The sequence below is a fragment of the Microtus ochrogaster genome, chromosome 19 (assembly GCF_000317375.1).
Source record: "Microtus ochrogaster isolate Prairie Vole_2 chromosome 19, MicOch1.0, whole genome shotgun sequence".
NCBI lineage: Eukaryota > Metazoa > Chordata > Mammalia > Rodentia > Cricetidae > Microtus > Microtus ochrogaster.
In genome coordinates this window covers 27,139,227-27,165,695 of record NC_022021.1, presented here as the reverse complement: position 1 = coordinate 27,165,695, position 26,469 = coordinate 27,139,227, and the positions used below count along the sequence as shown (strand labels likewise).

The window sequence follows — 26,469 nt, the reverse complement described above, 5'->3', positions numbered from 1 at the left end:
GGCTACCCTCATTTCTGATATCCTATAATCCTTCCTAAGGTTGTCACCATGCCCAGCCAAAATAGTAAGTTGAATATTACCAATATTTGACCACAATAATATTAAAAAAAAACAAGAACTACTTGCTATGAATGCTTATTTTCCCCAAATCAATAAAATGAGACCTAATCCTAAATGTGAAGGCAATAACAGGTAGGGACTCTGGGAACCATTGAGGTCATGGGAACAGAGCTTTTGTGAAATGGATTAAAATGTTCATAAACATGGGTTTATTTTCTCCTTCCACCATCTAAGAACACCGTGGAAAGATGCCACCTGTGATCCACACATCATTCTTACCAGCCATGGGATCTGCTGCTACCTTGATCTTGTCACACCAGCTTCTAACACAGGCAAGAAACACAGTTTTGTTGCTAGAAGCCACTGTTTAGTGTTTGTTGTTATAGAAGCCCACTGTAAGACAATCTTCAAAACAAAAGGCCACCAATCTATTTTTTAGAGGCAAGTTACCAAGGTGTTCTGCCATGGACTGTTTTTCTCAATTTTCAGATAGAAACTTCTTGTTTATCTAATGTCACAAATGGTACATTTTGACCAATACCTTGCATGATAACAATAGTAATCACTACTATAGGCCGCCTATTAGGTGCAAAGATCTAGAGGGACCTTGACCTCAATGAGTTTGTACATCAATAATTCCATGAAGGACCTATTACTATCCCTGAACATATTTATTTAGGGCTTAAAGGTTTAATAACTTGTCCATTGTCAAGCTGTCACACTATTCTTTTCTTAGAACAATTTGCTGTTCTTAGCATAGTAATATTTACTTGGTATACGATTAGGTTGAAAGGGACAGGAGTGGGGGAAGTGGAGAGGTAGGTGTTAACAATCCTGGGAATTATGAGTGTGTAAAATAAAATCATTTCATCAAAATAAAATTTAACTGTATGTTGAGCCCACTGTTTTAGGTTTTCTCTAAGTAACTATTTAGGACAAACACTATTATTAAATGACAGACAATGGTGTAAGGCTGGGGTCAGGATAATTTTTCATACCCAGAATATTGATTTTCTTTTAACTGTCAGTGATAAAAAATGAATAAACAAACCAGACATTGGCGGTATATGCCTTTAATTCCAGCATTCCTGAAGCAGAGGCAGGCGGCTCTTTGTGAGTTCAAGATTAGCCTAGTCTAAGCTACACAAAGAAACTCCATCTTGAAACAAACAAACAAACAAACAAACAAGAACAAGCGGCCCAAATTTTGAGTACAATAAAAGGCAGAGTGTTACCCAGCAAATCTCTGGCCATTCCTTAGCCCACCAAGCACCAAGAAACATGAACACCTATCTAATTAACTTGAGTCATTTTGATAATGGTTTCTTTCCTTAATTCTTTCCTTTTCTTTCTTTCCTTCCTTCCTTCCTTCTTTCCTTCCTTCCTTCCTTCCTTTCTTTTTTTTTTTTTTTTTTTGAGACAGGGTTACTCTGTGTAGTCCTAGCTTTCCTGGAACTAGCTCTGTAGACCAGGCTGGCCTCGAACTCACAGAGATCCCAATAACGGCCTCTTTCAATAGTGGTTTAGTGTGAGAGTTTTTAATGTTAGTGTGGACTTCAGAGGGCAATTATCCTCATACATGTCTCTTCCAGAATGATGGTGTGCTCCTTCAGAGGGCATGGACAAAGGTACACTGGTGTTTCCAAACAGACCAATGAGGGCATAGACTGCCTCTTGCCCAGCAGGTCGTTGTCACTCTTGCTGTCTAGTTGTCTTCCCTTTATTAGACTTAGAGACTTTCTGCTCTGCACTGAGCACTATTGGGTTGTTTTTGATGTCTCAAGGGTGCACCCTGCTGGAAACGTAGTTTGCCAGACAGTTTACATTTGAAGTTAGAGAATTGTGCTGCCAATAAAGAACCTGGAAGTGAATTACTAGGTCTATAGATAGCTCTGGGGAGGAGAGGGAGGGGTGAGGGAAGGAGAGAAGAGAGAGGAGAAGGAAAGAACGAGCTTGAGTATGAAAATGAGTAAATGGACTGAGACCATCCCCACAGTTACGTTCCTCTCCCGACTATGATAAATGAATAAATTGAACTGAGGAGGCCTGACCAAGTTTTTATTGTTTTCCGTTTGACATTTGAAAAGCTGTTAGGGGTTCTAACAGGGAACTGTGGCTATTCTTACCCTTGAATGAAGGCCACTTCTCCTTTATTTGGGGACGGTCATTTCTTTTCCTTTTTGACTGAGTTTCAGAGGGACTCACATGGAGTGCTGAGGGAGGAAGAGGACACTCGATGAGCCAGATCAGCCGAAGCAGGCCTGGCGATCAGTGGGGTGACAGATGGAGCAGCCCCATCACCCTATTATCCTCTGACATTTGCGATTCAGAACCATTAAAAGGATTCTTAGTAGTTACTCCAGTAACTTCCCTTGATCCAAAGATTCCCAGTCAAAACCTCTCAACAGTAGATTAAGAACAGAGTCTAGAATTTATGTTTGCATATCCAACAAATTACAATTCTTTTTAATTAACTCAGTGTTCAGGTACAGAATATGCAGAGTAGAGAAATTCTTGTGAACTCACCGGACACAATTTAAGTTCCAGGAAGCCTGGCACTTTGAGTATTGTACCCACAATAAATTTAATAATATTATTCTGTATCACAATGCATCTCATAGCTAGTAACATTTTTTGTTTGCTGTTAAAAGTCTTGATGCTTAGTTTAAACTTCCACCTTTGAAATTATTTGCCTATGAATAATTTATGTATTCAGTAATCACTGAGAATTTCTATGAACTGAAAAAATTTAAATTTATAGATGTGTGGAATATCTAATAGTAAGAGCAACAGTGGAATTGTCATGCTATATGATATTTGCATTTAATTATGTGGTAGCTAATTTTGATTTTACATTTTCCCTTTAGTATTTTGCCTCCCCACCGCATTTCTTTATTCTCTGACTATTTCTCTCTGTCTCCTCTTTATTTCCATTCTCTCCTTCCCTCCATTACCTTCCCCCTCCTTTCCTTCAGACCATTTTAAAACCAAGAGTTCTCAGGTCTAGGAGAACTTGCTTGGTTTATAAGATTGCTTTCTGTGTAAGCACAAGGACCTGTGTTTGGATCTTGGGGGCCTATGTAAAAAGTCTACACTTGGTGTGAGCATCTCTAGTCCCATAGCTCTTCTGGAGAGTTGGGAATCAGAGACAGAAGAATCCCCAGAAAAATGAAAACCAGTTAGCTGGGTGTGTACAGTAGAAAAATATCAAACCCAATCAGCAAAGTCACCCTGTCTTAAGGTGGAAGGCGGGGACCAGCACCAAGGTTGTTTCCTGTCCTCTCCTCTACATGTGTGGTGGTTCACATGTGTGCTCAGTTTTATTGTCCTGCTCTCCTTCCCTACTCTCTCTCTCTCTCTCTCTCTCTCTCTCTCTCTCTCTCTCTCTCTCTCTGTGTGTGTGACACACACACACACACACACACACACACACACACACCTCAGACTCTACTGCCGTTTCGTGGAAAGACTATAGCCAATTTTAATCAGCTCCTTCTCTGGGCAGCCTTACCCTACACAGCTCAGAAGCCTGACAACTAAAAACTAAACTGTATGAAATTGCTGGAGTTTGTTTTGTTTGCAAAACAGAGGCCATTTCACAAGTCTTAACCCGGCAGTTTTTGGTGTACATATCACAGCCTTCCCTCCCAGACACGCAGAGTTAAGTTGGACATCAAAACCCAATAGGAGCAGAGTGCTGCGCCTGTGGTAGGCGTTCAGCATCTGCCAAATGAGCGCATGCACATATAAACGCACAGGCAAATGAAACAACTACGTAAATAAGAGCGAAATTACATGGTACAGACTCTGTAATGGGACTGGTGGAATATATTAATCATACAAAGCAGCTTGGCAATTACTTAAAGCCTTTTAGAACAACATTCTGTTTTTAATTTAACTTTGCTTTATTAACAAGAGATTGGCATTGCCTGTGGGAAAAAGCAGTCCTGGTGTATCTCACTGCTGACTCTTCATTAAGGAACAAGAAGTGGAAGCATTATAGGCATTAAAGGAGGGGGGAGGCACTGTGGACCTAAAAGAGAGAAAACTTCAGATGTTGGTAAGATTTCCATGAAGCAAGCAGCTTTCCACTTGTGAGTTGAGGTTTCATTCCAGGGTGGGATATGAAGCTGGAAAGTAGAAAGTCCTGGTATGTTTTCCCCCTTTTCCATGTGAACCTGGATTTGCCTTTTTTTCCCCTATAGAAAACAAAAAGATGTAAAACCTTCATGTTGAATCGGGCTTCAACTTTGGGACCATATACCGTGCATATGTTCTCCCCACTGCTGTCTGTGTCACCATGAAGCACACTTGTCCAGGCACCAGGACGAAAATGCATTAGAGTCAAATATGAGGCGCATTCCCACAGTGGAAGGAGCTGTTTAGCTTGTGTTCGGAAGGTCAAGGAAATGGATGCTGGAATAGCTAAGGGAAAGTGTAGGGTGCATACAAGCAGAAAACTCATTCCTAGGGAAATTATAAAGCATTCAGTGGAGATATGTTGAAATAAGAGCGGCCGGGCTGCGTCCCCAGCACCCGGCCGCCTGCACGGCTAGCTTTATACCCGAAATAATTACATGGAAACTGTATTCTTTTAAATACTGCCTGGCCCCATTAGTTCCAGTCTCTTATTGGCTAGCTCTTACATATTAATCTAACCCATTTCTATTAATCTTTGTAGCCCACGAGCTGGCTTACCAGGAAAGATCTTAACCTGCGTCTGTCTGGAGTGGGACAATCATGGCGACTCCCTGACTCAGCTTCTTTCTCCCAGCATCCTGTTCTGTTTTCTCTGCCTACCTAAGGGTTGGCCTATGAAATGGGCCTAGGCAGTTTCTTTATTAATAAGAAATCACTCCCACATCAGAGATATTAATTGATTTGGGTTCTGGATTGCATGTCTCTATCATGCCTATAGATTAGCATAACCAGGAGACTAAAAGAAGAAATGAAGGAGAGAAGAAAGGAAACAATAAAAGTACAGAAGAATGTAAGGGAGAGGTAGGGAGAGGGGATTATACAATCAATTTGCTTATATATAATATATTATACAATATATTTTATATTATAGTATATATTGCTGTTTAAATAATATGTAGAGGTAGATGATGTTAAAATAGATTATGAGGGCTGATTTGTCAGTCTGTACTACTTAGTAAGTACTGATATATTTAGACTATATGTAATATAGTATAGGAGTTCATGACAAAATAATTTAAGAGTTTATTTTTATATTATCTAACCATATGGTGAATACACTATTGTCTTTAAAAATATCAAAATAAGTTAATCTCACCTTAAGTGAACTTTCGTTCACTGATTTCACAGGCGATCCCCTTATATGCGGGTGGGCAGGAGCACAGGCACTGTCCGTCCAGGAGAACCACTGTGCCTCCATTTTGACACGGATGGCATTTTTTCACATTGAACTCATTGATATAGTTTTCGATAGCTGTTTCCAAGTTTTGTCTCTTTATGTATGAATCTTTTATTTTCAAAGGAACCAGATTATATATAGGAGCGAGCTGTAAGAAAGAAAAGATTCAGTCTTGTGTCTTTTTCTACAAAGGAACTTGTAAAACACCCTTCACTCAATCACTGACTCACATATTCTTTGATTTTCTGGAAGCTTATTGAATGGTTATTGTTGCCAGATACAACGTTAGCTTTTGAGGTTACTTTAGTGATCAAAAGTAGTCACAATGCATGCTATCATGGAGGTGACATTTACAAATAAAGAGAGTGAGAAGATCATCTCTATATCAAAACTGTCATCAAGTCAGTGGGAAGCCAGGGCTGGGAGATGTTATTTGCAATACCATTAAGATGAAAATGCCAACATCTACCAAGGCTTCACAACTGTCCACTAATATATTTTTGGTAAACAATAAAAATGGCCCCCATAGGTCCATACGGAGTGGCACCACTAGGAGGTGTGGCCTTGGTAGAGAAGGTGTTGTTGGAAGAAGTGTATCATAGGGAGAAGGAGACTGAGGACTCAGAAACTCAAGCCATTTTTCGTGTGGCTCAGTCTCTCTCTGCTGCCTGCAGATCCAGATGGAGGACTCCTAGCTCCTTCTCCAGCATCATGTCTGCCTGCACGCTGCCATGCTTCCCACCGTGATTATTATTATAAAGGACTGACCCTCTGAACGGTAAGCCAGCCCCAGTTAATTTTTTTTCTTTTTAAGAGTTGCTGTGGTCGTGACATCTAATCATTGCAATAAAACCCCAAGACAGTGCCCTTACTCATATTTCAAGTTGGTTCTATCCCTTTAGAAGAAAGAAACGTCTTCCCAACTCTGCCACAGTGGCGTAATTGGGGTGAGTATGCAGCAGAGTTATTTTGGATTTTGAAAAAAAAAATTATCTTGTTTTGCCTTCAAAAGAAAGTCAAGGCCAGATAATCTAAGATATGGGACTGGAGGGCCCTTGGAGGAAGCAGTTTGGATAATGCTATCAAAATAGTGTTCAAAGAGATAAAGATGAAGGCCACGCGACAGTGACAGTTTCAAAGAGGCCTAAACCTTGGTGTCAGCACAGCCCCTGAAGCCTTTCTGCTCAGCTTACCTTAGCATGTCTTCTAGTAAGTACAAAAAGGTTTTGGGGTTTTTCTCCTATACTCACCAGCTCTCCTGTCATTGTAGACATATTTAAGAAAATAGTCTATCATGAAACTTGCTAAAATACCAAGTTTCATATTAATCACATTTAGATATCTTCCAGCCATCCAAAATAATTAGCAATGTCATCAAGGAAATGGACTAAATGTGGTTCCTTAATGGAATGAGAATTATTTTTTACCCCTATGGAAGAGAGATAGACACAGCATGCACTGTGCCATTATGACTGTAGCCTACAGAACGCTAACATGTGGCCCATTAAAACACGGGCGGTCGGTACCATCCAGTGCACGTCTGCTCAGAATTATGCAACAGAACAAAGTGGCAAGTTTGTTCTCCATTTGTTGTTATCTCATGGCATTTGAGAAGCTCAGAACGTAGATTGCCCATGTCCTCAAAGGGAAGAGTGAGAGTCGGAAATGGGGAAGTGGCAAAGAAACGCTGAGACCAGAAAAGGTGAGGAGCAGAGGTGGCACTAAGGAGCAAGATTCAAGTCAGAAGGACACATCTGTTTGCACCAGGTGAGCCAAGAATTTGGCTACATCTGCTAGTCCTCTGAAATAACATACAAGGGGATTTATCAATCCCGTGCATATAAGAAAGTGCACCTGATTTCCAGGAGAACCAAAATGAGATTAAAGACTAATATTTCCCATGAGTTCCCATAAAGGGAACATTTATTACATAACATCCTTTCAGAAAATGAAGTGGGCTTACATAATCTTGTTTCTTATAATGTCAAAACAAAACCTTACAGGAAACCAGTGTGTTAAATTACAGCTACGCTCATCTAGAGCCTGTGCTCTGGCAGAGGTTGGAAGCGTCGTATCTCTCTGGTAATCTGTAATAAACATAGTTTCTCTCTGCTGACACTTTAAGGATTTGATTGTAACAGTGGCTATAAGGGAAAAATAAAGTGTTCAGCTATCTGTGGAGACAAGATGTAGGCTATTTGTGGCAGTCTACAAGCAAGCTGAAAGTGGGATTAACATCTTTTCCTGAAGACTGAAGACTATGAGAGTAGTTAGCCTGTATTCTTTGTATGGAGGGAGGCCAAGAGCAAGACATTGGGATATTGAAAGCCACAGGCTCTATTTAGTATAGTACCACCATGGTCTTTGTAGTATAAGATATACTACAATATATACTACCATCATAATTATCAATTGTTTTACTTAGTATAATGTGACTTTCTCATTCTTCCAAGATGAACCTCTTTTTTCCAACCTAACTATGAAGATCGCTGCTTTAATTTGCAACAGAGGATTAAATACAAACAACTTAATAGTTTAGGGTAGTAGGGAGAGAACCCATGAGTCTCTGAACAATCATGTACAAAGATAATCGTTTCAGCATCCCCAGAACTTGCCATGTTGTCTACAGACAATAGAATCCTTCTCCTCACCCAAAGGTGAACTAGTGATTGTAGATGACAGATTACCTGATGAAATTAGTAACCATTCTCCCAAAGGTCCATTTCTATAAGATTTATGAGAGCAAAACTCCTTAGAATATATTTCAAGGTCAAACTTGATAATTTTTTATTTTGTTTGTGTGTGTGTGTGTGTGTGTGTGTGTGTGTTTTGTGGTACCAGAGTGTTGAGCACAGGCCCTTGTCTAGGCTAAGTCAGGGCTCTACCACTGAGATGTATCTGGAGATGCATTTTTGTTTTTCAGACAAGGTCTTATTAAGTTGCCTTAAATCTTAAACTTGCCACGCTCCTACATCATCACCCTAAATAGATAGGATCACAGGTAGGTGTTACCACACTAGGCTACAAGGATAAACTTAACTGTATCACACTTCTCTTTAGGGATTTAAACAGGCAGGGAAAGTTGATTTAAAAAAAAATAACCATTTCTCCCTTTCAAAATATTCTCTATAAGAAGATACATTTACAAAGTGGTCCTTGGGACAGTGCAGCTGCCATTTCCTTGGATGGGACATTGATGTGGATGAACTAGGCTTTCAGTTTGTGAAGGACGAAACAGACAACTAGAGCGGGCAGAATCTTCCTGAGCTAATGATCTGAACAGTAAGCGGGATTCACCACATACTGAACCCAGAGCACTGTGCTGACTGGGCTGATGAAAGTCTTCGAATATTCTAGTGAACACAGTTGGGACTTTGTAGCAGAGACTTTATTCCCCAGATATAAAACGCCAGCTCTGAAGCACGCCTCACCGTTTACAACCTCCCAGAGACTAGTCTTGGATCCTTTTGTACAGGACAAACTGAGCTTGGTTTACAGGGCTGAGAGAACAAGGTAGCTTAGATGTCCTCTGCCTGCATCTTCCATCTTCCCTTATTGAAAATCCTCTGTCGCAGATTTTATTTACTGAGTCCATAATAATGGATTTAAATAAAATTTATATTTAACAAATAGGCTTCCTTTGATTTTTATTTTCTTATACAAGCCAGTTTTTTTTTTCATTTCTATTTTGTCTAATTTGGGGGAAAATACCTTTAATTTATAAGTTGCTGTTGTTGCTGTTCTGGGAGTTGAACCCAGGAATTAATATAAGCTAAGCAAGTGCTCTACCACTGAACTGTATATATGATATCTGTCTTTCTTTGTCTTTTCTTCCTTCCTTTCTTCCTTCTTTTCTTCCTTTCTTCCTTTCTTCCTTTCTTCCTTTCTTCCTTCCTTCCTTCCTTCCTTCCTTCCTTCCTTCCTTCCTTCCTTCCTTCCTTCCTTCTTCTCTCCTCCTCTGCCTCCTTCCCTCCCCCCCTTCTTTCTTTCTTCCTCTTCTTCCTCCTCCCTTTCCTCCACTTCAATTTTGAGCCAGAGTTCCTCTAAGTTGCCCAGGCAGGACTTGACCTTTAGGTCTTCTTACCTTGACCTCCCGAGCAGCTAGAGTTACAGTCTGGGCTCCCACACTTTATATAAAGTTATGTATGCACATATGCTAAAGGCTTTATTTCTACAGCCAACATGCAGAACTGGTTGCAATTTTCAATTTCTGAGTTCTTCCTTCACATTAGAGAGATAGTTTGGGTAGCTCTAATGAACCCTTTAAAGATAATCAAATAAAGTGAGGAAGTAAAATTCTCTGGAAACTACTACTATAAAAAATGTCAGCCTTTCTAAAATGTAATAAAACTGACATTGTGAACAAAGATAAATTTAACTGGAGAGAAGAAACAATAAGGCACGCACAGAAAGTGGAAAGCTATAAAAACAAGCAAAACTACTTTTCAATAGTGCCAGGAAAACAAGAAGTAGTGAATAACACATACATATTTTAGTAAATAAAAAGATGCAGCCGAATGGCCATGGTGTTTACATCTTTACAATTGGAAAATATTGCCTCCCCTTCAAGAGTAAGCAGGAGACTACAGACTCTCAGGGTTTCCTGGAGTGGACGTGATTATCACCGTTATGCAAGAGAGAGACAGATAGATTCCCATCTGTATCCCCAGCAGTTGGGAGACTAATGCAGAAGAATTGCTGAGAGTTCATGCCTACGCCAGGCTACAGAGTTAGACCCAGGCTCATGGAACAGAACCAAACAAAACATCAAAACAAAAAATCAGAAAGGGGGCATGTCTATAATTCCAGCTACTCAAAAGGTTAAAGCAGAAGGATCATTAAAGCTCAGGAGTTAGGCCAGGTGCTGGCAGTACATGCCTTTAATCCCAGCACTTGGGAGGCTGAGGCAGGCAGATCTCTGTGAGTTTGAGACCAGCCTTGTTTACAGAGTGAGTTCCATGATTGGCTTCATAGCTACTGAGACACTCTGTTTTGAAAAACAAAACAAAACAAAACAAAAAACAAAAATAAGTTCAGGAGTTACAGCTCATCTGGACGATGAGAAAGAGAATGGGAGGGCGTTAATTCTCTGATCACAAGAATTACTCATCTTGATTTAATGTTTGACATATGAACATCCTTTCCACAATGACTCTGAGATGAGGGTCTCCTGCTGTGTGATACCCAGAGAAGACAAGGAGAGCCAAAGGCCAACAGAAGAGAACCATCCATTCTTAATGACTACTTTGGGCCAACCCGTACTATACACTCTATACGAACAATCTTAATAAGCCTTCAAAACCACATGGAGATCTGCAGAATTTAGTGTTGTAAAATCAGAAATGTCCCACACCTAGTGAGTGACAGGCAATCCCAGGAGTTCCTCTTAGGTTGTCTGACATTACACTATTTCTTCTCTGCAATTCTTTTATCCAAGGAAGTCATGTGTGGGCATTTGAATAGTGCCATCTCTGTCTTCTAAAGGCGGAAGCAGTCCTTACTTTTTGATTAATGAGTGCCGGAGCATCAATCAAGGACGAGGCCCAGTTGGCAACATCGCTCGCTTCGAGTATCTTGTCTCCTCTGTGAAGCTTTTCTTTCAGGAGAACTGCATGTTTCCCTGCTCCTCCTCTTATGTTTGCAATGACACCATGTATGATGCTATCACTGGTGAGATTTACTGGAACAAAACAAGGAAGACTTGAAGAAAGAAGCACTTACATCTTGGTGGTCACTTCCCTTGACGAATTTGTATTATGTCTCTCTAGGACAGCTCAGTGTGTCTGCTGAACTCCCATGGAAATGTGATGCACATAAATCTCATCTCCATAGTCTAAGAAGGGAATTTTTCTCAGCAGTCAATTTATAGATTTCAACCATCTTCGTTTTGGAAAATAATGGTTGTACACTCGATCCAGGTAGATTGATAACTTATAGCTCATCATATAAATACAAGTATATATAGGGAAATTAATGTGACTTTGGATGTATTTTATATATTTGTACAAATGACGAATATATAAAATGTACAAATATTTACATATTTGTATAAATATGAATGAAGATAAACTTTCAAACTTCATTCATATTTATATTGTGTATAGTATGCTTTAAATTATCTTCTTATTATGGAAATATTAAACATATCTAAAAAAGACTGAGATAAAAGTAAACTTGCTCCCATCCCATAATCCTATTCCACTTTCTCTGTTCCTCTCTAAACTGAACCACTTTAAAAATGTCTAAAACATTTAGAGTCATGGAGTTTTAAAGCTATCCCAAGATGCTTTTGCTTAGCCTTCGGCATTTGTACAAAGGAGAAATCTGGAAAGATGTGGTAGAAAGGCTAGTGTAAGGTCATGCAATTAACCTAATGTTGCAAGATGCCAATTCCAGGGCTTTGTCCTTTTGTTGGTACCAATCACATCCACAAGTAGACAGACTTTAAACAATATCCAGATCTCCCTTCGATAGTTCCTTCACCGCCAGTTGGCTCTTTAGAGGTGAATCAGAAGTGTTTTGGGTTTCAAATAAAAAGTTTAATACAATTTTTAAATAAAAGTAATTTTAAGGATTTCTGATTAGATGTGATATCTGCAGCCTGTTTTTATGTTTGCAAGGCACTGCGCTGGTTGAGGGCTAAGGAAAGGTTAACCAATCAAGCCAAGCAGATAGTCGATCTGGGAAAGTGACTTAGGTCTTGTTCTTTGTAATGGACACAAGGTCCCATATTAGCCCATGTAAGGCCTTGTGAAAATTTAGGAGAAAAGGAAACTTGTCTTCAAGACGCTTTGCTGCCAGTGACTGGTTTTCTGTCATTGCGAAAGATACATAGCCCATGAGCATTGTGCCTTCCTTGCACAGTCCCGACTAGGACAGATATGTGTCTGGGGGCTACTTGTGCTTATAGTGTTTAGGAAGGAGCTAAATAGTTCTTAAGGGGTTCCAGGTTTTCTCCCTGAAGATGATAGAGTGCTGATCATGGGAGGCAATGCTCTTGGCTATTGGCTCTGCCTTTCCCAGTCTAACCAACCAGTCCATACTTACCTGTTAAGCCACCTCCTCCTATTTTTGTGCAACCATTTGTGTTAACAGTTCCTGTGGTGCTAGCTTCATCAAAGAAGGTATGTAGAGGGGTATTTAAGGATGCATCCGCTTTAAACCCAAGACACTCCTTTACATCATTCACTTCAACACCTGCGTTATAGATTCATATGCAAATTATTTGAAATGGTCTATCAACATCAGAAATGAATTCAAACTTTACTATTTTGTGACAAATATACCTATGTTTCTGGCCACCATTATTAACTCAATAGTAACATCATGTCTTCCCTCCATTGTCTTTTTATTGATTTCTAGTAGCATCCTTTCACTTGGCTACCAACTTAGTAACGGAGGATGTGTTAACGTTACCCCCTGTTTGAAAAGGATTTAGGTCAGTCAAGGTGGTTATAGGAAAGTCCTTTGGGATACCCAAGGAAGACAGCAATGTCCAATGTGCATTGAATGGTAATTACATGCGTGGCATTATTCTGAACATTTTATATGAGTTAAATAATTCAATCCTCACATTAACCTTTTGAGGGATCACTCAGTTTCAGTTGAGTCTACAGAATTACAGAACAATACCCAATTGTTTTGGACACATGATTTGAATATATATTTGAACTTCGTTTTAGCTCACAAATAACAATCTTGGAAGTGAACTCACTGTGGTTGGTATATGCCTACCCAAGCAGTTATAGCCATAAATTCTGTGAAGTCTGTAGTTTGTTATCTATTGTCTTTTTATATATGTAAAATATGTAAATATTATATAGAAAAAATAACTCTATAATAAATAATATATAAAATAAATTAAATAGAAAACAAATAATAAATAAAAATAGAAAACAAAAGGATCTATCTATCTATCTATCTATCTATCTATCTATCTATCTATCTTACACTTACATTATTATATAGCACCTCCACGACCTGCAATTGTTATGATTTGTTAACACAGTCATTTTGAGTTTACTTTATTCTTTTTATTTTAATGAAACAGAGGCCTTCTGTGATACCCAAACTGGCCTCAAACTCCTAGTCCTTAGCAAGCCTCTTATGTTAGCCTCCTAAGTAGCTGTGATTACAGGCATATATTGCTGTACTGGACTGTTCTACTCTATTCTTGAGAGGATTAGATGAACCTTTAGGTCCAAGGCATCTCCCAACTATAGGGGCTGCATGGATGAAGTACCATATTACCCTTTTCCCATAGTTTTTAGCATAACAGTCTTACTCAACATGGCCTCAACTAAACTACCCTCATAAGATTATAATGATCACCATAAAAGGCAAACTAACTTTTAAACCTTATTTTAACACGTAATTGTACAATAGTAATAGTTCTTTCTTCCTCTCAAAGACAACATTTATAACAATTTGTTTCCACCGACACTGAAGACTATGTTAAAGACAGTCATCATACATAAATTGAGCAAGTCCGAGGATTAAGAGATAGGTTATATACATTGTTTCTTATACCTTCTTCCACATCTTAACTAATGTTTCCTTGGAAGCTGTATTCCTATTGATAGCCATTCCATTATAGTATGATTTGGTGAATTTCTCAGTAATAGTGTTGGGTACTTTGGGAGCAAGTGAGCCTATTCAAAGTGGAAATCAATGAGCCACTTGATAGACAGTTAGATGTCAAAGGTCAGAGCAGAATCTCTCAAAGGAATGGATTATTAGATTATTTCATTCTAAGAGTTTGCTCAAAAGGGGCAATGAAAGTAGTAATATTCAATCAGAATCACATTTGTAACTAGAATTGTATTTCCAGGTATTACCTTGATCTTTCATGGAAGCTTTATCCAAGACATATATCAGTTCATAGAGTCCTCCCAGAGACCCAGAGCTACTGTAGTGAGTACCATAGGTTTCCAAAAATCCAAAATACTCTCCTTTTTCATAGAAGGTTGGCAAAGCATTTAGGTCATCCAGGAAAGTTTTGGTCAGCACAATATCCCGATTTCTCATCACAAATCTACCCACGTGAACCTTTCCTTTCACATGTAGGAATACCTTTCCCTTTGTTGAGAAAGCAGCAGAAAAAGAGAAATATGACATTTACCATTGTCATTAAAACAAAATCATAAAACCTAGAATACTCAAAGGGAATGATATTTTAGCAGTGACCTCTACAGCACACCACATCAGAATGGATAGACATAAGCTGTTGTTGTTGATAACGTTTGGCAACTGAAGCTCTCAGATATGCTCAGTCAGACACTTTAACGACATACCTGGTAGTTTCTCATAAAACTAAACACTCATCTGCCTTCCTAAACAATAATGCCACTTTTAAGTGCTTACCGAAGGATTTGTTTCAGGATTTCTCAGCAGCATTCAGCAGCATAGCTTCAAACAGGAAAAAGCTCAAACATCCATTGACAAAGAAGTTGCTGAGCATCTTAGTGTTGCATCCACACCAAGGGGTTTAGAGCCATCAGTCAAAAGAAACAAACTACTGACCCATTTCACAAGTAATCTCAAACACACGGTGATTGAAAGAAGTCCTTCACAAAGTAGTGCACACTGCACGACCCCCCTCACAGCCACAGACAAAACTAAGCGGCCATAGGAGACATCTGGTCAGTGACTGCTTCTCACTCAGTAGGGAACTGACTGTGAAGGGGACATGTTGGAATTTTCTTGGGGTGGTAGAACGTTCTACATCTTGTTTGAAGACCTAGGTTCTGTGCTTGAAGGTGTGTGCTCTCTATATGTTGGAGTGGCTTCTGAGCCCTCAGTGGTGAGGGCCAGAACTTTATTGACAAGAATCTTACAGGAACTCACTTCATACATCACAAACCATAATGAGTTCTCCATCTTCTGACCCACATACTACTAATTCTTAGAGATGAGCAAAACAGAACAAGAATTCTTTCTCACGCTGTACAAACCAGAAGTGCATCTTGGGATTTGGAGTAAAATAGATATGCTAATCTTTGGCTCAACTGATTTCAAAGGTAGGTCTTAGATAATGGCTATCCAAACTGGTTGTTCTTTCTTTCATCTTAAGACAACAAAAATGATTCTTCTGACCTCGTGAGCCCTACCAGTTGCTACCCATTTCCTAGCCCTCATTAGACACAGCATTGCATGAAAAACCTTTTTAAATAGACATTCTATTTCCAACTCTTCTTTTCCTAGTTTCTCTGTAATCTACCTTTTTTTCTTCAAGGGGAAGGAGTGTGCTGTAAATGACTCCAAGCCTTGAACATGCTATGCAGACACCCTTCCTGAGCTAGATCCCCATTTCCTTAGACCTAATACAGCTATTCTGCTGCTCTCACAAGAACAAAACCATTCTGGCCAAGGTTTCTGATAACCTTCATCATCCTAAGGCCAGTGGTCACCCTCCTCTTTGTTGACTCATTAGCATATTTGACACAGTTAATTGTTCTCTGTTCAGTAGAGTTTCAAGTCTGATGCTGGAGAGTGGAGCTCCTCAAGCTAAAGAAGGCGAACAGATTACCCCTGGGGTCTTGTTAACATGCAGTTCTGACTTAGCAGGTCTCGGTGGAATTGATGGGCTAGCTTCCCATCGATATAGGTGCTGCTGGTCCAGAGACCACACGGAGCAACAAGGTTCAAGGACATCGTACTACGTGCTTTCTGGTTTTCTCTGTGGGTTTCTCCTTTTGCAGCTTTCTTTATATTAAAGTTTCCCAAATTTAACACTTATTCTTGCACTTATAAAATGTATGATAACCGTTTGCTCATTCCACAAAGTCCTATGATTTTTAGGCATCATCTGGATATCAAAATGTTTTATTTATTTATTTATTGTTTGTTTGTTTGTTTTTCAAGACAGGGTTTCTCTGTAGCTTTGGTGCCTGTCCTGGAACTAGCTCTCGTAGACCAGGCTGACCTCAAACTCCCAGAGATCCTCCTGCCTCTGCCTTCCAAGTGCTAGGATTAAAGGTGTGTGCCACCACTGCCCGGCTTATCAAAATGTTTTAAAATTCTATCTTGATCCCAGATCTCCTTCCCAAACTCCAGACTTTTAGCTCCCATTTATTACTTGGAACTTTCAACTGAGCACTTAACAGACTCTCACATTTCATCTAACTAGAACCTAACCCTGTCTTCCTTTTGGCTTGCTTTGCTTGAAAGGTTCTCCATCAGCAACTCCACCCTTCAATAGCTTAGACTCCAAGCACAAGAATCATATTTGATGGGAACTATCCTTTCTGAACTGTAACCATGTCCCATCTGGATTCTTACGTTGGCTTTTAAACTTTATTTTTACGCTTGTTCTTCACACACCCAACCTTTTCCCAACAGAGTACCCAGAGTGGCCATTTTCGATTTGACAATGAATGTCAAGAATTGAAACCAAATCCCTGTTATGGAGAGAAAATCTACCCTTTAGCGGTAATCACTGAGGTTCTGTGGGATTCAAATCCCTCCCAAATCCGTTCTCCTTCCAGTTCCATGTGACATAACCATGTCGTCAGACTCTTCCTGCCTCTGAGCCCCTTTAATAGCCCTTCTTCCAGATACTGTCTCGCTAATTCAGCTGTTTGGTGAGACTCCTTTACATATTTGCTCTCTCGTCATCTTCTCAACACAAACTAATTGAATAACTGAGCACATATAAATATGGAGAGTGAGCGGTTATTGTTATGAATGCAGGTGAAGCATCTAAGCAGGTAATGATGATGTCAGGAAAGGAAGAGTAAGCCTTTGATCGGCATCACACCGATGCTGAAAAATTTTTTTTATATATATTCATTCGGTGATGAAGTGAACGTTGGAATCTGGCTTAAATATAAACACACACACACACACACACACACACACACACACACACATTGAAAGTCTCAGCCTAAAAGTATGATTCCAAAATAGGCAGACTAATCTCATGTGCAACATGTATAAGAGCACAGCACCGTTGCTTTGGAGACTGGCTCTATAGGAAGCACATAGACAACATTCTGAGAGGCCATGTGGTAGAGAAGGAAAAAATCCTCCAACTGAATTCATCGTTGTATGAACAGTCATGGCCATTTGTAAGCGGGATGCTCTGACACTTAGGTCTCAGTCAAACGGCACACTCTCCACCCTTAGAACACTTTCTGCCAGCTAACGCCCAGGGTCCGACTCACCGACTACTGCCCAGCATCTGAGAGTTCTTTGCCCTCTGCCGTTTGCTGCCTGTTGCAGAAATCTCTGTGAAGATTTCCTGGGTTTTACTGTCATTTCCTATTACCTTACCAAGAGCTTGGTCGGTTTGAAATAAGTTCTATTATAGTCTCTATATAAATTATCCCAGTTCTTACCGACTTTGAAAAATATGTTGATATTCGTCGAAACTTTTCCTCCTTGGAATAGGTAAACTCAAAACCAACTGAATTGTCCTTCGTTTTCTCCGGCTTTGAAGAGTTTTCGTCCGGGAAAACTGAATCTACTCCTTCGACTTTCATAGGCACTTCGGTGATTTTAAACTTTAGAGCCAAATTTGCATTAACATTCAAGGTCGTGTCTCGTAAGAAGTCTCTGATTATATAAACCTCCTCTTCGTAATTCTCAGATATGAAATTTTTATCAGCCTTCGTCTAAAAGTGTATGATAATAACAAAGGAGCTGTTAAAAACAAATGGGAATCAGACAGCTGTTCGAAAAACAGTAGAGCGAGGGAGCGACTTCTCTAGGTGAAGGGTGCTGGGGTTAAATTTCTGTGGTTCGAATAGAGACAAAAATCAAGGCAGAGTCCTCTGACTGCCTAATAGCACAGAATAAATGAACCGGGACATAAAACAATCACATTTAATTGTCTCCTGAACACCTTCTAGAAACCTCAGCAAGGAAAAGTAGCAATGCCTAAACTTCCATATCCAACATCTGGGGTTTTAATATAATCTGGGGTCCGAACGGCTTTAACAGGCCTACCCCCCAATTTCCACTGTCAGCAGCACATACAGCTCCTCTCCTAGGTTCAGGCCCTATCCATCCGACATCTGCAGCTTTCCCTAGCCAGTGTCCTATGGTTCCAACACTTCAAACATCCTGGGGTCTCTATTGCGAACAAGGTTTCCCCTTTATAGCTTCATCCACAGCCTACGAGGGCCTCCTTGCAGGGACTCCAACCCCGCCACACAGTGCCTAGCCTCAGCAGCTCCTCATGACTGCCCTCAATAATGCATGTTTCATGTTTCAAAATCAGCATAATATGAATGATGTTTACCACACTGCCAAGTTTGGGGCCAGCCTCTTACGACCTAGTCTGGTTCCTCTTGGACCATAGTTGTGTTCCCTTCTGAATACTGACTCTGTGGAAACACTTCTGCTGCTCCAGGAGAAGCATGGGGCCTTCTTTACAAAGGCAGCACCAACCTGAGTACCAGGGTTCCTTGATGGGTCCTCCGTGAAAAGAATTACTTTGTTAGTTTTAGATTCCATTTTACTCAGAGTTTCAGGTCACAGGTAGAAAAAAGCCATATTTTTTTTTGGTTGAAATACCAGTGGTTCTGGGATGAAAGGGATAGTTACAGCCAGAGGGCTCTTTGTCATCCACGGTTCATCTCCTAAGTCTTATGTGTTCACAGAGACCCAGGTTTAAATAGTACAATGCACCCACAAAACCTGACTCAGGCTAACAAAGCGTTGATTTCAGCAACAAAGAGAGAGCCAAGGAGCAGCAGGTTGAAAAGGACCTGTGCTGTAAGTATAATCCATTTCCACCTTCATTTCCATGGGCCTCAGATGTTCCGGCACTCCCTCTGAGGTATAAAAGCGGTCGCTGCGCCTTGCCAGTCTATGACGTAATATCACTAATGAAGTTCTGAGCTTTGGCTAAGTTTTTCACTAATTATGCTTTAAAAATAAGTAGTAAAAGGGTTTATTGAGTGTTTGCTATGTGCTAATAACTCTGGGAGAGATTTCCAAATTTATATCCCTGTATAGCAATGAGATGTGCAATATCATTTCTGTGTTGTTGGTTTTTGTTTTTTGTTTTTTTTTTTCAAGACATGGTTTCTCTGTGTAACAGCGCTGGCTATCCTGGAACTAGCTCTTGTAGACCAGGCTGGCCTCGAACTCACAGAGATCCTCCTGCCTCTGCCTCCCGAGTGCTGGGATTAAAGGCGTGCGCCACCACCTCTTGGCTATTTCTGTTTTCTACATGAGGACGCTGAGTCATATGAGAAATACTTTACTAAAGATCTCTTAGCTTCAGGCTGAGGTAGGGTTCCCACCCATGAAGGATGGGTTTTAAACCACAGCACATTTGAGATAAGATCAAGTGAGGGGAGAGGGATAAGACCAAGATGTCATAACAGATCAGCATTACTTTTTCAAATAGCAAATGGCAATAATTTATTGCCAATGAGTAACCCAAACAAGGTTTCCAAACCACCTCATATGGGTTGACAAGATGGCTCAGTGGGTAATGGTGCTTGCTGCTGAGGCTAATGACTTGTGTTCCATCCCTGGGACCCACATGGTGGAAACAGATAATTGACTTCTGGAAGTTGTCCTCTGAATTCCATATGTAACCCTCAGTATTGCGTACACCACCACTCACAATAAATAAATACAATGTAACAAAAATTCATTCATCAGACATCAGTCTGTGAGTACCCCCTCCGTACTTGCTGATAATGGACAATAAGAAAGTATACTTAACTCAGGCTTTGTACTGATACAGAACATGTGATGGATGATTTATTTTCCTGAGCATTTGAAATGGAGGAAAAGCTTTGTTCGTTAAAATAGAGATTTCCACTCACAAGAATTCATGCTTATTCATTATGATAAGACAAGCTTGACAACTTATTTTCCAAGCCCATAACAGGTTTGTCCAAGGTCACCACCAGCAGTCATAGTACCAAGGAGGCATGGGGACTTAGCGAGGACTCAACTCAAACACCTCTCTTCCCTGATTGGTACCAAATAAGAACTCAAGTCTACATTCCTCCCTGCTTTTTTATAAGCTCCATGGAAAAAACTCATTTGGAGGCACTAATCCCACCCACACTAATAAACAATGATTTATAGATTTCATTTATTCCACATTGTGTGAACATAGATTAGTTTTGCAACAGAACGCTTAATGTGTTTGATTATGGCTTAGTGTTCCAAATATCCCAGGGGTGTAAGTAATACACGGGGCAAAAACTACGCCTTTCTCCCAAAGTGTAAAACATACTAAAATGTTGAGCCTTATATCTTTCTAGAGGTGGGGCAAGGGGAACCAGTGTGTTTACTCTCCTGATGTTTAATCCAGGGTGGCCCTGTGACCCTTATTGTTCTGTGTCTTACAAGTTTCACCTTTACACAGGCACTGCAGGGCTGGTCACAGAGATTACATTAATTGTCGCTTAATCACCGTGGTTAAAATATGTGAGGGGAAACATATTTCCCCAAACATAAGAGGGGAAAGGCTGATTTTGTCTCATCATGTCTGAGATTGTGATGGGTATATTATGGCTACAGCTGGCACATAATGGTGGATAGTGCCCAGTAATGGGCACAGCTGTGACTGTAGCAGCAGAAGCGTCAGCGGGAAGCCTGTTCCTCCTGAGGAGGCAGAGGCAGAGACATTCAGACTGGAACGAGGGTTGGGGTAGATTTTCAAAGATCTCCCCTAGTGAGCACTTCCTCCAGTCAGGCTCCAGGCCATAAAGGCTATCTAATTTCTCCAAACAGTAGCACCTCTGGGCATCAAGTATCCAAACACTTGAGCCCGTGGAGGACTTCTTATGGATTTCACTCTCAGGACCTACCACAGTGGCAAAGACTTCATAAAGTGAAGATGGGAGAACTGAAAACAAAAGAAGACAATATGCCAATCAACTTTCACCCATCATTAATGGTTTAAGGTGCCATGTTTTCTATATTCCACTTAGAAAAGGACTTAAATTTTTTACTGTCATTTAATCACAATACCTTAGAGGCAGACACAAATAGATCTCTGTGAGTTTGAGGCCAGCCTGGTCTACATAGTGTGTGCATTTCTGGACAAGTCTATATAGTAAGAGTCCAACTCAAAAAAAATCATTTACATTGTGTGTGTATGTATGTGGTAGGCACTGTGTGCCATGGTGCTTGTGGAGAAGTCACATAATGACTTGGGGGAATCTGTTTCCTTCTTCCACGATGTCGGCCTTGAGTATCAACCTCAGATATCCAGGCATGATGGCAAGTGTTTCTACCAGTTGAACCATCTTACAAGCTCAGAAAAGTACTTTCGGATAGACTGTTGACTCTTACTCACAAAATTTTGTTCTTAAATGAGGCAAACATGACACTATGGAGAAGGACCATGACCTCCAAATGTACCTCAGAATGGTGGGAATTTGGTGACTTTGTTTTAGCTCTACAGTAGCAAGAAATATGACAATGGGATCGCCTGTGAACGAAGCGCCCATCTGGTCCAGATAGGAATCCTTAACATCTACAGGCAAACAGAATGGTTTCATGCAGAAAATGGGTAGGGATTTATTTATGATGATGTTGCTTTTCAAACAATACCAGTTGTAATTTTTTAAAAGTCTGTATGTCTTTTAGTCTGGTGGGGGTAACATCAGCAAAAAGAATTTTCCAGAAATGGAATGAAGAGGGCACAGTGGGACTTCTTCACTGCAAGGACTAGTTCAAGGACATGGAAGCAGTTTGATCATTTTGATCACACATAAAATCTGCTCTAATTTTGTTTGTAGTCACTTCAGAACTCTGGGTGAGTCTGTAGAATATAGATATTCTACCAAATCTTTACCCTTGGGTGTATGTAGTCAGGCTAAATGAAAGGCTACTGTGTGTGTCTCTAAAGACGTCTATGATACGCTCTTCTTTAAGTGAACCCATCGCTCACTTTAAATTCTTACTGTATTGAAATTTTCACCAAACCTACTATTAAATATTTCAAGGCACTTTTCCCCAACCAAAACAAAACAGTACGTTTTCCTTCATGGAGACTTACTTCATAGGCCAGAAAAGCCACGTTCCATGGTTTGCGATAGTATGTCAAAGTGTTTCCATCCCGTACCCGGTCACAGAGTCCATTGTAGAACTCATTGTCAAAAGGTGTGTTCAGGGGATCCATCCCTAAGATATTGATCCTGAGAAGAAGCAGAATGGGGTCATATGGGGTAAATATCGTTGTTAACGCAAGGCAGCCTTCTGTTGCGGGGAGAGCGGGACAGCTTCGATCCATGCCGTTGTCAACCAACATGCATGCCGTTTAATCAGGAACAGGGGTCGGGGCCCGTTCACTTTAGTGCAGTGTCTTGGCAGAACGCATGCCTTAGGAGGGGCTTGTAAACTCTTTGGCACGTAGGGCACTGTTAGAGCACAGGAAAGAAAAGCAGTAAAGTAGGCCGCATGGGACTCTCTGGCTCCTGGAGTCTTAGCTCTAAGGCTGCACCTCTTACCTCACATTCCTGAGCAAACTAAATGCCAAATGCTATAGCACCAACGATTTAAATTATTTGAGAGCAGAACATCCCAGGGGGGCAGTATAATACATACATGCAATCTTTCATCTGTGGATCAACATTGGGGCTCTTTCTCTTTCTCCCAATTCTCTTTCAACTTAAACCTTCCTCCAGCTGTCTCCCTGCTTGTCAAGAATCCCACCCCTTCCCCGGGAATATATTATTCCTGTTAGACTTTCCAAGAAGAACATTCAAAAAAAAAAAAATTCGGCATCCAAGTAAGGTATTCTCAAAAGTTCTATACACCACCCACTCAGAAAAAAAAATATTTTTATTTGGCAAGCTTTTATTCACAGACAGAAATATCTTTTATCTGTTTTTAACTTTAAACAAAAGTTTTTAACAAACTTTTAACAAAAGTTAAGTCTGATTTCTAGGCTTAAAGACAGCATCGGCACAAGAAACTGTGAGCTCTTTGTCAAGTTCACCTTTGCCAGTTTTTGAGGAGCACAGGCATTGCTCTGTGGACAGGACATACAATAGATGGCTCTGAGCCCGGGATGCCAAGATGGAAATTTCTTCCACACACCTATAACTCCAAACAAAACTTTATCCATTGTTCTCGAGCACATACCTAACTCCAATTAGCGGGATTATAAATGTGTATATTGCTTTGAAGAGCAGTTTGTCAGAGTGGAGAGGACTTACCATGAGCCCATTGCTGATTTAAAAAAAAGAAAAACAAAAGAATAAAACCAAGAATATTACCAACAGTTGGGTTAAAACAACTTCAAAATTATGGCACGTTTTAACTTAATACGAAGCTACCAAGAAAGCAACATTGGGGCTCTGTAACGGAAGAACAAATGGAGAACTTATTTGTAAAGGTTGAGCTACAGATGAAATTAACTCACTGCCTAATCTGCCCAAAAGACCCCCCCTCCCCCGCAAGTGCTAAGGCTCTGATGTTCAATACAGAGCCGAAAGTAAGAGTGGCGGGCTCAAATAAGTCCCAGGAACAAATGCCCAGACATTGTAACTCCTTAACTTTCTTTAACATTTTACGACTTGTTTTGCTCTGTCACCTCACCCATCCCTGCATCTACAGTCCTCCTCCCCAGGGCATCCTGTGAGGCTCTATGCTCAACCACCTCACAACTTGTTTCAGCCGGTGGCATGTTGTGGAGGGAAGCCTCTGGACATAGAGGCCTCGTGTGTTTCTCTTTGCTTTCCTTCATTTGTGCAGTCACCTTGAGAAGGGCTTCTGATGGCAGCGGCTGCTCCTCTTTATCTCTGCTGCTCCTGCAGCGCCAGCATTTCACCAAACCACCCTGGAAAGCAGTGCCACCCTAGCTAGCCGGTACAGCTCAAAAGCAGCGGTGCCTGTCAAGCCCAGTCTTGCGAGGAATTACTTCTTGACTTCATTTCACCGAGGGTTGGATGCAATTCATCCACCTTCAAGTCATGCAGCAGTGGAAAGAACAGATAATGTCTTTGTTTCTGAACAGAAGCTCAGCTACATGTTAAGGGACAGTAAACCTTGTCTCGCTATGCACCTTCATTAAATAGACTCCTTCAGTGAACGGTGGAACTCCCCTTCCTGTCTAATGAGTAACCTCTGGATGACTAATTACCACATCTATGTGCTTATAATAAACAGAAGGCAAAATGAAGACAGTTAAAACACAATTGGCTCCCATGAGGTTTCCTTGGAAGTAGGGAGGATCGGAATATAATTATCTATCGGATCTCTGTGAGTTCGAGACCAGCCTGGTCTACAAGAGCTAGTTCCAGGACAGGCTCCAAAACCACAGAGAAACCCTGTCTAGAAAAACCAAAAAAAAAAAATTAGTTTGGAAAGAATATATTGTGTCAAACAAGTAATATAAATAAATGCAGTATAAGGTTCGTGTTGCACAAGGACGTGATCATCATGGGGAGATCATAAAAGGAGTTGAAAAATAGAAGGCTTGATTTGGGCTTTGGTGAGTGTGTAAACTGAGGTGCTGGAAGCTCAGGAGGAATGGCAAGATCCCACATGTGGCACGCTTCGGGAGGATTGGTCTTACTGTGTATCTTCTAAAGGCATTTGGCTATGCCTTCGTAAACACTTTAGTGAGGCACCAAATATTTTTCATCTTAAGCCTAAATAGTTGCAAAAGGTATAACTTCTTATCAGGCTATGAATACTTACTAAAAACATAATTACTGTTTTACATGGAAAAATAAATCTAATGTAGATTAATGACATAGTGAAGGTGCATATGATTCTCCCACAGAATTTTGACTTAATATAAGATCCAATATAATTTATATCAAATAATCTTATTGATCACCTTTTCAAGCTTTGTTGTATCAAAATATATTCATTGAATGTTTTAAGTATTACATGTTCCTTGACCATAAAATTTAAGTATTGAAGCTCATTGTAAGTGGTATATATAAGCATGACAATTTTTTTAAGTCATTACCAAACCAAGTAAAATTGTATTGGAAAGCAGTGGAATCCCAGTGCAATGGATTGGGCTTCTTTTCAAATAGATAAATTTCTATATCTGTGGATAAATGCTGCTTTGTGCTCCTAAGATACAGGGCTCATCACCAGTATTGCTTCACTTTCACTTCCCATTTTATCGATATAAATGAGGAAAAATCACTCACATGAATAAGTAGGTAAAAGTAGAAGGTATTTTGTTATAGTTGTAATGATCTGTCCTATCCCTTTAAGAGACAAGCCATGCTCACTCCCTCCCCTGTCCACTGAGGCAGGCAGATATTCCTTACTGCTTGTAGCCTGAGTCTCTTCTTTTCTTGAAGAGGCAGCTTCTGTCTCTCTCCTCTCTCTCTCTCTCTCTCTCTCTCTCTCTCTCTCTCTCTCTCTCTCTTTCCTCTTCTCCTTCTCCCCCTTCCCTTCTATAACCCACTAAATAAGTATCCAACCTCACTCTGCATGGTATACCTATCCATGTCTCTGTCTCTCGCCTGCCACATGACTCACTGCCTGGGGCCAGCCACCTTTTGAGACCAATGGTATGGTCTTGTGACATGCCCATCTGTCTGTCTCTCCTCATGGGACTTGCTGCCCCTCATGGCTCACTGCAGCCACTTGGGGAACTGCACTGTCCCTGCCTGGGACTGGCTGCTCTCAGGACCCCCTGCCCACTGCCTGCTGCTATGTGGCCATTGCTACTGCTCTGGGACCTGCAGCATTTCTGCTGCTGCAGCCACTGGGGATCCACAGCATTTTACCTAATTCATTACAATAGTAACACCATTCAATTCTTTGGTTTTACATACTAAAAAGTTTGCACACCTAATAGCCTTTTGTAAAAAAATTATTTACAGTCCATTTGCTGATTATTGGTTAAAATTTTTAAAAAGTGGAGACCATTTTATTTCAAAGGCATTAGAGTCTAGTTGAGCCCTAAGACCTGGAATTAGATCTTGAGTTTTCTACCATGTAGTATTAGTGAGGTGGATGAGAGGGCTTTGGCTTGTGGAAGGCAGATGATAGGTGTGAAAAAAACTGCAAGAAAGAAAACTGCAAAGCCAACAAATTCTCATCACAAAACATTCAGGAATTATGGGACACAATAAAAA

The 26,469-nt window shown here is 40.4% G+C and overlaps 1 protein-coding gene across 1 annotated transcript in view; it reads right to left on the bottom strand.

Annotated features, from left to right (window-relative positions):
* Positions 1–3,947: 3,947 nt before the first annotated feature.
* The window catches only part of C9 (complement C9), a 43,228-nt gene continuing 20,706 nt past the window's right edge, over positions 3,948–26,469 (bottom strand). Inside the window, exons 5-11 of the mRNA XM_005356589.2 lie at positions 22,416–22,554; positions 17,776–18,051; positions 14,275–14,515; positions 12,485–12,634; positions 10,939–11,117; positions 5,357–5,585; positions 3,948–4,259 (exon numbers count right to left, since the gene is read on the bottom strand). Coding sequence (XP_005356646.1) covers positions 5,358–5,585; positions 10,939–11,117; positions 12,485–12,634; positions 14,275–14,515; positions 17,776–18,051; positions 22,416–22,554 — 1,213 coding nt within the window. The 3' untranslated portion in view covers positions 3,948–4,259; position 5,357. The remainder of the gene's footprint in view (positions 4,260–5,356; positions 5,586–10,938; positions 11,118–12,484; positions 12,635–14,274; positions 14,516–17,775; positions 18,052–22,415; positions 22,555–26,469) is intronic.